General features: G+C 35.9%; 1 protein-coding gene across 15 annotated transcripts in view; it reads left to right on the forward strand.

The window, feature by feature from the left end:
- EHBP1 (EH domain binding protein 1) overlaps positions 1-10079 on the forward strand; it is a 394259-nt gene extending 384180 nt beyond the window's left edge. For 14 of the 15 annotated variants that reach the window (XM_051975359.1, XM_051975362.1, XM_051975368.1 and 11 more), the window contains 4 exons: positions 721-820; positions 2009-2082; positions 8605-8719; positions 9031-10079. In XM_051975359.1, the coding sequence (XP_051831319.1) occupies positions 721-820; positions 2009-2082; positions 8605-8719; positions 9031-9121 (380 nt within the window). In that variant the 3' untranslated portion in view covers positions 9122-10079. Of the gene's footprint in view, positions 1-720; positions 825-2008; positions 2083-8604; positions 8720-9030 lie in introns of those variants that run through there. The other variant, XM_051975374.1, reaches the window with a different exon arrangement.
- The last annotated feature ends 3348 nt before the right edge of the window (positions 10080-13427 follow it).

A 13427-nucleotide genomic window follows, 5' to 3' on the forward strand; every position in this document is an offset into this window, starting at 1 on the left:
ATTCAATTTATAACTTTGTATTTCTAAATTTGGGTTTGTCTTTTTTGATTACTTATTCAAATGTTTTCTGATCTATCGATACCTTTATTTGAAAATACTAATATTTTTTCTTAATTTAAACTTTATTTTCCTAATCAGGTTTACTCTGTAATTGATACAGGATAAAATATACATATTATGGATTTACTTTTGGGGGGAAAAACAATGAAAAGTAAATTACTATAGATAACTAGCTTAACATAATCTTTCAATGCCCATGAACTTCCTTCTAATAGTTCTCAAAATGATTTTTAGTTGGGGGTTGGTTGTACTGGGCTTTTTTCCTTCTTTCTTTCTTTCTTCTTTTTTTTATCGTGACCATATGTCAGTCAGCACCACAAGTTCCTTATTGAAACATAATAACAATTAAGCCTCTGGGGAGGATTTAAATGGTAGAACACTTTGTTTACTGTACTTAGTGTTAATATGATCTGTAGGTATGTTAAAGGGGAGTGAAAATATACAAGCTGAAATTTACCAACTTTGGAAGATAGGCTTCTTATTTATTATTATTTTAACATGGATTTTTTCAGGTCTAGGTCCCTAATCTTCTATTATTGCTAACAGTCTAAAATGTAGTATTAGATCAGCTAAAATTAGGTATTACATGCTTAAAAACTGATACTGAACTATTTTATGACTGATAGAGACAATAAGAAATAAATCCTCTTGTGTTTGTAGGAAGAAACACAGAAGAAGAAGAAGCTATGATGCAGGAATGGTTTATGTTAGTTAATAAGAAAAATGCATTAATACGAAGAATGAACCAACTTTCTCTTCTGTAAGTACTCAGTACAAAGCTTGATTTTTCTATAATTTGACAAAATCATCATCACATTTTAATTTTCATTTACATTTTATTTTAACGACCTAATTTTTATTTAATTTCCTCAGATATGTTTTTATCAGTATATTAATCAGTATGTATGTATGTGTGTATATATATATATATATAAAACCAATATATTATGTGTTGTGGTTACAAGACATATTGGCTCCTAAACATAAATATTACAATAGTGTTGTCCATAGGAAAGATATGGATAAAAACTGAAAATAATATGATCTAAATACAAAGGATAAAAGAGAAGAAAAATATGTTGTATTCTTGAATCTTCAACAAAAAGGAATTTAGTTCATAAGAGGAAAAGATGAGTTTTAAGTTAATTTAAAATATTTTCTTAAAGTTCTTTAATATTAAAATTTTACTAGGAAATGAAATTATATATAACTTGTACTATAGATGATGTGACCATATATATTGTGGAATAAAAGGATAATGATGTAAAAGAAAAGGGCTCCTAAAGAGGCAGCATTAGCACAGTTATCAGGGTCAGAGAAGTGGAGAAAATATAAACAGTAAGCATTCTTAGTATCTGGCATTTCACCTACTCTAGGCCCTCTTTCTTTCTTAGGTCTTTTTGCTTACTAGTAGTGTTCTTATAGGATGCCACCTAGTGTAGAGACGAGCTTGCTCACATTTCTTATTTTAGTGAAATAAGTCATTTTCATAAATGCATTCTTATACCTCAACTTGATTTTTTTAAAATGAAGAAACATTTTTCCAACCCCAAATTTTGTCATTGTGACATTAAAATCTGTGCACATAGGATTTCTGTGCATCTTAATAGATATTTTGAGGTTTAAAAAAGAATTCATTGAAGAATTAGGAAAAAAATATTTTAGCAACTTTAACAGTACAAAATTGTTTTTTCCTGCAACAATCTATGTACATAAAGTCTTTAGGAATCAGTTTATTTATCTACAAATTGAATTGCACGTCTTGTTGTGGAAGAATGACAAAGAACAGCACCAACTGTTTTAGGTTTCTGTATCATTTGTTTAGAGTAGCTTAAAGTTAAAGAGAAAAGTCAGTTATGAGTCCTAAAATCAATGTAACTTAAAGGTCCTTTTAAGTGTTTAATGATTTAGTCATTAGCATATTGATGAACTTTCTAAACTTGCCTAGGGAAAAAGAACACGACCTAGAAAGACGCTATGAGCTGCTGAACCGGGAGTTGCGGGCCATGCTTGCAATTGAAGGTAAGAAACATTTTACTGAGAAAAAAAAAAACAACCCCTTAATACAAAGGCTGAACTATCAGAGGAGTCAGTTCTAAAACAAAATTCAAGCATCTATAAGGTTATTCATTATGAATATACAGCAGTTACCATATAAATGACTTAAAGATACCACCTAAGTACCCTAATACAGATAGAGTATTCATTTATGGTACCTATTGTGTTGTAATTAAGTTCAAAATCATCTTAAATCCAACAAATTTTAAATTGTGTGAAATAGAAAATCTAAAGTAAAATTGATATTTTATTCATTGGCATCTTATTTACCCAGGTGCTAAAAGGGTAAGTCAAGTTAATATTTCATTTTTAGATAAGTCAAAATTTCAACATATTTTATTAGTGTCAAGAAGACTGAAATAAACTAGCCTTTTACTCTTCTATAACTCTATAATTCTGTAAGTCTAAATATTATACCTAAATGAACATTCAAAGAGAGTGACATAGGAGTTAAGTAAAACAATCAAACACTTTTCATAACTTTTAAATGAATTACATTATAATCATATGGATGATTCATATTATAAGTAAACTTCAGCTACCATTTAACCTATTGTTTACCATTTTTGGTCATTTTTTTAAAATAAGCGTTTTATAATGCTGTACTTATTCCTCTCTCAGTTGGAAATGTTGTCTTACAGTTCAAAGATGTCTGCTTTAAAAGTTAATCCTTTGGACTCTGTAAAATGGATCTTTTGTCTAATCAATGCAAATTGATTTTCTTATTCTGTATTGACCTTTTAACCCTTTGACTGTCTATGGTAATTTCTTTCTTCACCTGATAAGACACCTGATTCATAATAAATCAATTCTAATTAGTTTAGAGACTTCACTAGAAACCTGAGTTAAAAAAAAAAAAAAAGCCATGAGAAGTGTACTTTTTGAATATCAGAACATTGACTGCCAGATTTTCATTGAATAAAGACAAATAAAAATGCCTAGGGTATACCTACATTTGCATAATACTTTTATTCTTTTCAAAGTACTTTCACACCAATTAGCTCGTTTGATAAATGTAATAAGAAATTAAGCCCTTATTTAAGAAATCAAATTTTATTTACTTAATTACATAATGATTTTGTGATAAATTCCTTATGATTTTATAAGGATAAGATCCTTAAGATAGCAATTAAAATGTTTCACATGATATGAATGATAACAAAAGTGTAAAAAGAAACTAAAAAATTGCTCATTTCAAATGATTTTTTTTCAAGTTTATTACAGAAATAAGAGAACACAAAGATGATAAATTTTATTTGTTCTTTTTTATTAAGAATTTTTGTGGTAAGTCACATAATTGCCAATGGACTTCACATAACCTTTAGAAGAGATTAGAAAGTTAAATAGCCAAGTGAAAATTCAGTACAGTAAATAGTCAACGCATTTGTTTGGGGTTTTTTTTTTTTTTTTTTTTTGAGGGGGAAAACTATAGTCTTTTTTTGCATGGATTCTAATAGCTTTTGCATGCATCTTCCTCTAAGTATAATTGTACATGGTTTCATATAGCAGCTGACTATATAAGATCAATAGGAACCATATGTTCTAAGCATTCTACTATTCCTATAGGATATGAAAAAGTTATCTTAGCATTGTACTGAGTACAAACAACAATCTCAAACAGACTTACCAGATTTGCAGCATAAATTACCTGATACTTTTATACAACTGGAATAAAAATGTAAAACTCCCCCCCTCCATTAGAATAATAAAACAATTAAAGAGCTTTCTTTCCTTTTTAAAACTTTTTACATGATATCAGTTGCTAGGGTTGGTTTGTTTTTTTGTTTCTAATGTAATGTTACTGTCCCAGATATGTGAGTGCTTTTTTTAAAAAAGAAAAAAAAACTTATCTGTGTTTTCATCTTTAGTTATTGAGAAGAAAAGAAAAAGTATCAAGCTGCTGATTACAAATAAAAGCAGTTTATTGAATATTGTTCTGCCCTGTTAATGTGAGCGGTGTGTAGGCAGTACTGTCATGTAGAGCTGTTGACCATTGTAATGTTCAGTGATGTGAAGATACTGTCCAAGAAGCCAACTGTTAAAATGGATGCATATACAGCTGAATAGCCTTTTGGAGTGTTAAAGTACTTCACAGGGAAAACGAATGAATAGGCAACACTGTTTTTGTTTTTGTTTGTAAGTATGTTCCTAGCTTTCATTCCTCTCCCTCCCATTTAGCAGTGATGACAAGGCTTAGCAATAAACTGTAATCTTTACAAGTAAATTTGCTATTGAAACTGCCTATCCTAAAAGGTGTATATAAGGAACATAATAAACCATGCTTGATTAAAAGAAATATAAATTTATTGCATTGGAAGCAAAAATAAAGTGTGAATTATAATCATTCTACTAAAAAAGTCATAAGCACTTTGTTTATTTCATTCTGAGGTGTCATTTTCATATCTGGATACACCTTAAGCTAATGAAGGTGCTTTAGATACGTTACCTATATTTTTCCATAGTATTTATGCCCTTTTGGAAAAGATAAATTCATTTCTGCACACGTTAGGGTGGGCTTTTAGAAAGTAGAGCGTCCATTTCCTGCACAAGAGATGGATCTTCTTTAGGGTTTTGTACAGCTTGATTTATTCTTGGCGTATAGTTTGAAGTGGGTGCTCTTCTAAAAGGATTTATGCACAGGTTCACTATTTTTGTAGTTATGGTTTATATGATAAGCTTTTTATATTTAAAATCAATATGTAATCCTGTGGAGGAGCTTATCCCCTAAAACCCCATTTGTAAATCTATTTTAGCTTTGTTACACAGCACAGCCACAGTATTCCATAGATTGATTAGGTTCAGCAGTAGAATCCTATCAAATGGCCTGCTCTGATGATGATGCAAACTCTTTCAGGATTGCTAGTTGACTGGAACTAAAGATAAGACTTGACTGCAATCCCTCAATGTGCTCTTTACAAAACTAGTGTTAATTTTCATCAAAGTGTGAGGCTTATTTATAGTGGCAAGGTTGAAGGTTTACTACAACTTTAGGCCTTTTATATTAAAGTATTCATGGGAAATATCCTTGCCTTTTTTTAAAGGTAAGTGTTTGCTTCAACAAAAAAGTACAAACAATATAGAACTTATAGGTGAATTGTTGAAAATATGTAGATTTCTAAAATTCAAGAAAAGAAACCCACTTTTTGTATTTTAGTGTAAATATATTTAACAACTTTATGCAGGCTGATAAAACAGAATTTCTCTTTTTCACTGTTTTGACTCAAATGCAGCATCAATATTTAATCCTATTTTATTGAGAGATGATATATAGCTTTTTTTGAAAAATCATGCACTGGAATCTTTAAATTAATCACACTCTGTATTATAGTTCCTGAAAATCAGAGTCAATGTAAGTAGCTATGAATGGTATTATTAGAAAGTAATCCTTTCTTTAAATGTATAATAGGTAAAATTTTAAATTTACATGCATGTACTTTTCAAAATATTTGGAGAACTTATACATGAAGCTGTTTCAAAGGGGCTTTTTTTCTTATTGACTTAAGTAAAATAATTTTGGTTCCAGAAATAAAATTCATCACAATTAAAAAAAAAAAACCAAGACTAACATTTAAATAAAGATATGAGTTCTTACCATGTGTGAGAATGCTTAATGTCACATTTTTGCTATCTGCATAGTTTGAACATTTATTTCTTACACAAATCAAGTATGTTTGAAGATCATACATGATATGCAGATATGTATTTCACAATGGAAAACCCCATTAATTATATTGAAACAGTTTGGATTTTAAGTTCATATTAAAAGTAAACAGCTTTACTTTTTATTCAGAATTTCAGATAAATTACAATGTCTAGTAATTTTTTAAAGGTTTCTGAATAATGAGAAATTGAATACTATAGAGATTATTAAATAATAGGTGTTTGGAGATTTTTTTAATTAAAAGATTTTTTTTCTTTTCTAAACTATGTCTTTAAAGTTATAGAATTTTGTTTCTAAAAAGAATCCCTATATTCCTTATTATTAGCTGGAACATTAAAACTAACAGTGGATGACAAATCAGTGAAATTAATTTTTGTATGCCCCATTGCTTAGCAAAATGTTTTATATATTGTAGGTACTTGATGCTTATTGAATCAAAGAAATAATTAATTATAGATATTATATTTCATTTCCTTGTCACTAATTGATACATTTCTTAGCAAGACTTTACAAATACAAATTATAATGAATATATAATTACCCTTTTAGAAATTAGCTGAAAGTTTAAGTTGATATGGTTTGAAGTCTGTAAAAGAAAATACTTATTTTTCAACAGGTGCACCTGGTATAATTCCCACAGAAAGGTTTGAACCAGGATGAGCAAATTGTAAATGAAAGTTTACAGTAGTTGTCATCACCCACAAGTATAAAATGGAAAAGATAAACATTAGTCAAAACTGGTGATCTTTGTTATTTGCCTAGTTTTAGTTTCTAGTACATGTTGATTAATTACAAAAAAAAAACTTTTTAAAAATTATATTCATGTTTCAAAAACCAGTTATTCAGAATTCAGCTCCTGTATAATTGGAGTTTGATTTACAATTGCAGTAAATATTCTTTCTAGTATCTGTCCATTTGAATCAAAAGAGCAAGGTTGTAAATAACATTACATTCTGCAATTTTACTATTTTTCTTTTTTTAATTAAAAAGATAAATTTCAGCAAGTTAGCCTAATATAACTTAAAAAAAAAACTTTCAGCAGTAATGTTTATTTTTCTTTAAAAAAAACACTCTTGGTTGTAGGAACATTATGATAAGGTTATTTTGTGTTTGTACAATGTGTATTGTATTTGTAATATACATTTTATTTTTATTTATGTATATCTGAGCTTAGAGAATAAAAGGAATAGTGATAAAAGTAATTAAACATTTCTGGCTTTTGCTGCTATTCTAACCTTTATTGCATGATGATGCATCTAATTTTTAATTTGTAAATACAAGACAGAATTCCCTCTAGCACCACTTGCTTTCATAAGGCTGCTGAGCAGTTTGCTGTCTTGAATAAATTTTGCTTTGGAGGGGGGTCAGGGGGATTTGAACCAGCACATTCTTGTGTGGTTTGTGAAGATTCACATGGTAACCATTGGTGTGCATTGTTAGGTTTATCTGAATAAGCACCAGCCATGTGAGTTTTAACGTGATTGCCCAGGGCAATGGAGAAAGAGGAGAGAAAAGCCCAAAAGGATTGCATATACTCTTTCCTCTGTTTTTGGAAAGTACTTTGGTAGAGGGGACACTGCCTGAGTCAGTGGTTATAGATTTTTTTTTTTTTTTTTTAAAAAGCTGGTGTCCTGTTTCCCTCTTGGTCCTCATTTGTTCTGCTATCTCCTTCATCATCTACTTCTTCTTTTCATTGTTTACCTTCCTAATGAGGGAGGCGGGGTAGACTGGTGGTTGATTGACAGCTACAAGCCCTTACAGTCTGTCCAGAGAGCAGTTGGCTTTGGTTTCACAAGGGCTTTAAATGTTAAATATGGTCCTGTTTTATGAAATGAAACTGCTCTTCTTCTTAAAGAAAGACTAAAGACGAGAAGTTGGGAAATATCATAGGTGTTTCTCTTAAAACTGGCACAGGCAAGTCTGCTGGGGGTGAGAGTTGGGAGGGGGAGCTGCCCACCGGATTTCCCAATCTTTTGCAAAGGATTTCAGGAGCAAATATGTAGTTTTCCCTCTGCCAAAAAAAAAAAAAATGCTTTAAATTAAAGTCGCTGAACAAAACTCTTAAAAAGAATGCCGGCTACTATGCGTTTAAGGACATAAAACTGCAGGGCAAATTTATTTTTTTACTTCAAAGAAAATGTTAATTATCTCATACACTACTTTTAAAGTTATTGTGAAGCATATGGTGCCCAGTGTGAGCTACATCCAACTGCTAAAATAGAGTGAGGAGGAAATTAGTGAAGAATAGGCTATTTAGGATGGGGTTTGATTGGGGAGGGAGGGCAAAATTCTGAGGCAGATCTCTCAGCTTCTGAAAGATTTTCTTGTGGTTCTCCTACCCTGCCCAGCTTTCAAAGTCCCTCACCTCCGTGTTGGTCCGTAAGGGCTGCCTCCTCTCGGGAGGTGTTGTAGAAAGCTCCAACTCCCCCCAAACTTCATCTCGCTTCAGGTGCAGCCTCAGGCTTGTCTTCCTGGCCACGCCCTCTATCCCAAGCAGTCTGGAGCCCGGCCCCAGCCGAGTCCAAGTATCGACAATATTTAGAAAATCCATTGCGGAGTGGGGGGAGGGGGGAAATCCTAATCAGCTCTTTCTAGCTCCTGGGTTTCCCATTCTTACTAGAATGTCAGAAGATCTCCCAGAACCACTCATCTTTTTGAAGCAGAGCTCTAGAAGGCAGACATGAGAGAGGGAGAAAGGGAGGAAAGGGTGGGAGAGCCTTAGCGGGTAGAGGGGCTGCTGCTGGAGCAGGTAGAGGGGTAGTGGGAAGCTGGCTTGGGCTGCTGGAGGCGTCGAATTTTACCAGCTTCTTTTCCCCTTTCCTCAGATTGGCAAAAGACTGAAGCCCAGAAAAGGCGAGAACAACTCTTACTGGATGAGCTCGTCATCCTGGTGAACAAACGTGATGCCCTGGTCAGGGATCTGGATGCTCAAGAGAAGCAGTGAGTTGGGCCTGAGGGGAGGGAGGGAGCCCTTCTTTGCCATCCGCTTTTAAAATGACCCAGAAAGTTTGTAAGAAAGTTCAGCCTTTAAGTCTCTAGAGTATAACCAAAACAGAGTTTTCAGAAGGCCCCAGGCCCTATATTTGGGATCTGCCCATCCCTCCCATTATGCTTCTGAAGCCAGCCTTTGCTGTGTTGAGAGAATACGGAATGGAGGAGGGAAGGAAGGGTGTGGGAGAGGCATTTCTCAATCTCAATACTCCGGCACCCCAAAGAACAACAATTTTATTTCCTATTTGTTTGAATTCCAGGGCGGAGGAAGAGGATGAACATTTGGAAAGAACCTTGGAGCAAAACAAAGGCAAGATGGCCAAGAAAGAAGAAAAATGTGTTCTTCAGTAACTGGGACTGGGAGACTCTGAGAACCCTTTCCTTCCCGACTGTCCTGTCAGTGGGACCCAGACTAGAAGATGGAGACTCATTCTTGATTTAAAACTTTAGCATTTTGTTTGGTCCAACTCTACTTCATCCCACTCCCCCTTTCCCCTCCTTCCTTGGAGAAAATCCCAATACTTCCAAATAGCCTTGTATCAGGATTTACTTGTGAGCTTGTCATTCTTTTGAAATTATGTGAAATAGATTTGCACAGAAACCTTGTAGGTGATGATTGGTATTGGAGATGTTTAAGAAGCTGTTCAAGGAAGAAGAATCTGTCTCTTTAATCTTTTGTTGGGAAGAAAAATTGAAAACAAATCTGTTTGTTGTTGTTGTTGTTGTTAGCATTGAGGGGGGAGGGGTAAAATGGGATTAGGAAAAATATGATTTCATCTAGTCATGCCATATGTAATACTTAATATGCTACCTAAATTTTATAGTTAGATCATATGCAATGAAATTATTAAGCTATGCTATATTTAGCCATGTTTTCCCCCTGCAGTTGTTTTCCACCTTATTATAAACATAATAGAATTCATCCCCTCTGATTTGGTCAGAGGAAGATCTTTTTAACATAGCTTGAGAAGAGAATCCTGTGATTTGATGTGTTATAAAGATGGGCTAAATGATGCAAACGTTTACAGAGAGTTTTTTTCATCTAATGATGCACCATGTTTTCTGAATAATTATTTATTACATAAGCTTGGTTCTTTTCATTGAGTCTCAACATTGGCTCAAAAATGCTGTTCATATTTATTCTGTATCTATAGAAAGTCTGCCTTGCCACTGTGTGCAATTTCCCCAGTTAATGTTTTTCTTCTCTAGTATAGCTCTATCATTTTTTTTTGTGAAATGGTTACCTGTTTATTTATTACAATATTGAATCATATATAAATTTTCAATAAAAGAATCTTTCTTACCTTAATGACTGATATTTTCTTACAATTTAAACTTTAGTACTTTGGTTTGATTAGTACTATGTATAACCACAAGACTTAATTAAAAAAAAAACCACCCTTCACTTCAAATTAAATGTTTCCAATCTAATTACATTATGCTCTTTTGATAACAAAATATACATTTTGAAAGTCAGTCTGTAGATTCATATTTTAAAGTCTTATCCAGAGAAAGTATGATTCATTTTGCTAGACTAAGGGTTCTGGATATTATTTACTACACTTTCAAATTAATAATTTTCTACTCCTTCATTCTAACAGTTTTCATTGAGTTTAGGACTGTTGAGTATAAGTATTTGTTAACTTCTTTAAATCTCTAGAGGTTGGGGAGGAAGGGTGGTAAATTGAAGAAAGAAACCCTTTTTGCAAAAAATTATAGAATTGGCGATTCTCTGCTGAGTGTTTTGTCACCCAACCATTCCTCTTACAGAGGTGTCCCAGACAAAGAAAGCTTGTTCAACAAGTTTTTAGACTTCAAAATAATAGTATGCCTGAGTTTATCTTTTGGCCTAGTTGTCAAGTGCCTCATAAGAAAATATAAATTATGTTCAAAAACTATAGCTGTGTCTCACCCATCCATCCATGGGAGACTGAAGGGTGGGGGGGAGGCTGCAATATCTGAATTAGCTCCTGTCGGGGCAAATAAGGAAGAGTTTTCCAAAGATTTTTGGAATTAAGCAATAGGAGATAGCTACATTCTGTGTAGTGAGAAGAAAGCTCCAGCCCAGGAGTTCTTGAACTAAGCTGAGCCCCGCTGCTGAGCCCAGCAAAATCGAGGAAGAATAGCTAAGGCCTACTGGATCCCGAAGGAAACCACTTTTTCCCCCTATCCAGATCAAGAGAAGATACCTCACGATGTATTTTTTTTAACCTTTTTACGAACAATTCAATTAAAACGGTCAAAGCCCGTGTAAAAATCGCCCTGTCCTGGAGCTCTGGGACATTCGAAAACCTTCCGGGGCGCTTCCCCTGATAAAGGGAATGAAAGCTTGTCAGCCTAGATTTCGGAATGGGATTTGGGCATCGGTGGGCGAAAGTGCGTGCCTAGACTCTTCAGAAAGAAGCCGCTTAATTTGTCCATTATCATTTTAACCCTCACCCTCATTCCCTCCCCCTCCTCCCGGTGTCGGCTGAGACTTAGAGCTAAAGTAAGCCGGGGCCTGAGCAGAGTTCGTATTGGTGGGGGTTAGGGAGTAGAAGTGGGGACAACTAAAGTCGGGAAGAGAAAAGGGACTGTTGGTGAAAGATTGGGACAAAAAGCTTCCTTCAGCCTCTCAGATTGGGGCCCTGACATTCGGACATGAGATTGGATTTAAGTGCTAAAATGCAGGTTTTGAAAGCGAAAAACTCTAGCCCAAGACAGCCGGATGCGTCGGGCCAGCGACACTACTAAGCCCTTAGCCTTTCTTGACACCACTAGTTTTCCCCAGCCTCCCAGGACCAAGAGGGAATTGGCAGGGTGGAAACCGGGAAAAGACCCCCAGGGAAAACTCCACCTTGTCCCATGAGGTCCCTTGGGACTCGCGCCACCCGGGGGAAAGGGGAGGCGGAGGGACTAAGGGAGGGAGGGAGGAGGGAAGAAAATCGAGCGCCTAATCTCACAGTATCCCCACCCCCACCCCGGGTAGACTCAGTACCCCGCCTAGTTCCCCATCCCACCCCCCTGCAACGTACTGCGGTTAGTTATCTAATGGGGGAGGGGAGAGGTTTTTCTCTGGGCTTGGGCACCTAGGGTCGCGTAAGTGATGGGAAAGAGACAGTGTCGGTGACGTCTGGTAGTAGTAAATTTCTACCTCCGGAGTGAGCTCAAAGAGCAAACCCATCTTGGCTCTTCTACACCGCTGTCCCCGACCCCGGCCCCTTCTCCCAGAGATGCTGTAGTGTGGCTGCCGAACTTACCTGGGCATAGCGTCTCGCCCGAAGTTAGCCCGTCTCCGCACCCCACCACCCCCACTTTGTCACTCTCCACCACTAGTTCTGTGCGCCCTTTCTGTCCGCGATTTCACCTTCCTGGAGCTTCCTGTATTTCCAGGACCCCGGCATTTGAGTCGGGGACCCTTGGGCTCAGGGATCTCCGCCTCCTTGGGACTCGGCTCCCCCTCTGTGCTCTGCCCTCCGGGAACTATTCAAACGTCTTTCCCACACATACTTTCAACTCTTAGCCCACCTTGGCTTTTGCGTGCGTATGGGCCGCTTCAAATCCTCTGCCGTTGTGTGCACCAAACTTTTCTCTCCTCTCTCTCTCTCTCTCTCTCTCTCTCTCTCTCTCTCTCTCTCTCTCTCTCTCTCTCTCTCTCTCTCTCTCTCTCTCTCTCTCCCCCTCCCTTCTCCCTTTCTCTCTCCTTCCTTCCTTTTCCCTCATTTTCCCTTTTCTTTCCTTAATTCCTGGATTGTACAGGTTGAACATTAGAAAATTCTTCGGCAATTTGGGATTACACAAATACTCTTATTACCAAAAAAAAAAAAAAAAAAAAAAAAAAAGTCAGTGCTACTTGATACCTCCAGACTTTCATAGAGCTGATCACATCATCTGGAGCTGAGAATAGAAGAAGGAGCCCCAAGCTCCGAGCAGTTGCAGCTGGGTCGGGGGAGGGGAAGACATTCCAATAGATTAGAGAGGCGCAGCACCCATTTCTGCTGCTCACCATCCTGTCCTGAACTCACATGACGAAATCTTTAGGATTAATTATTAGAAAAACTAATCTTTGGCGAGGAGGGGAGGGGAAATATAGAGTTTAGATCTGGAAAGGACTGGGGGAGGTGGAGGTGGAAGTAGATTCGTTTTGCGATAGGTAATACACACATGCATACATGTATGGAGGCGATATTCGAGTAATGTCAAAGCTTAGGTGTTTACAGATACAACACGCTCACATGCATACACACACACACACACACACACACACACACACACACTCACAACCCAATACAAATGCACACATTTCCCATCGTGAGAGAGCTCAGTTGCCTCTGAACTGGCTTATTTCTCTAGTAGGCTGGAAGCTGTATTTAGATTCTATCTTCAATACTAGTCAACAGCTCTTTGTCTCCAAATTTCTTGCAAAGGCTGAGATGACTAAATTTAGACAGTAACCGAGGCATCCCGAGTAGGTCGGGAGTTATCATAAGGTGTGTTGTGTTCCATTATGGCCATAAAAAGAGTTTGTTTTTCCTTTTCTCTTTGAGTTTTGTTGTAGTTGCTGTTGTTGTTCTCTCACACACTCTTTCTCTCCCTCCCTCCTCCTTTCTTCTTTCTCTTTTCCTCTTCTTCTTTCCTTTCTTCCTCTACTTTCTTCCTCCTCCTCCTCCTCCTCTTC

Source organism: Antechinus flavipes, chromosome 2 (assembly GCF_016432865.1).
Source record: "Antechinus flavipes isolate AdamAnt ecotype Samford, QLD, Australia chromosome 2, AdamAnt_v2, whole genome shotgun sequence".
Taxonomy (NCBI): Eukaryota; Metazoa; Chordata; class Mammalia; order Dasyuromorphia; family Dasyuridae; genus Antechinus; species Antechinus flavipes.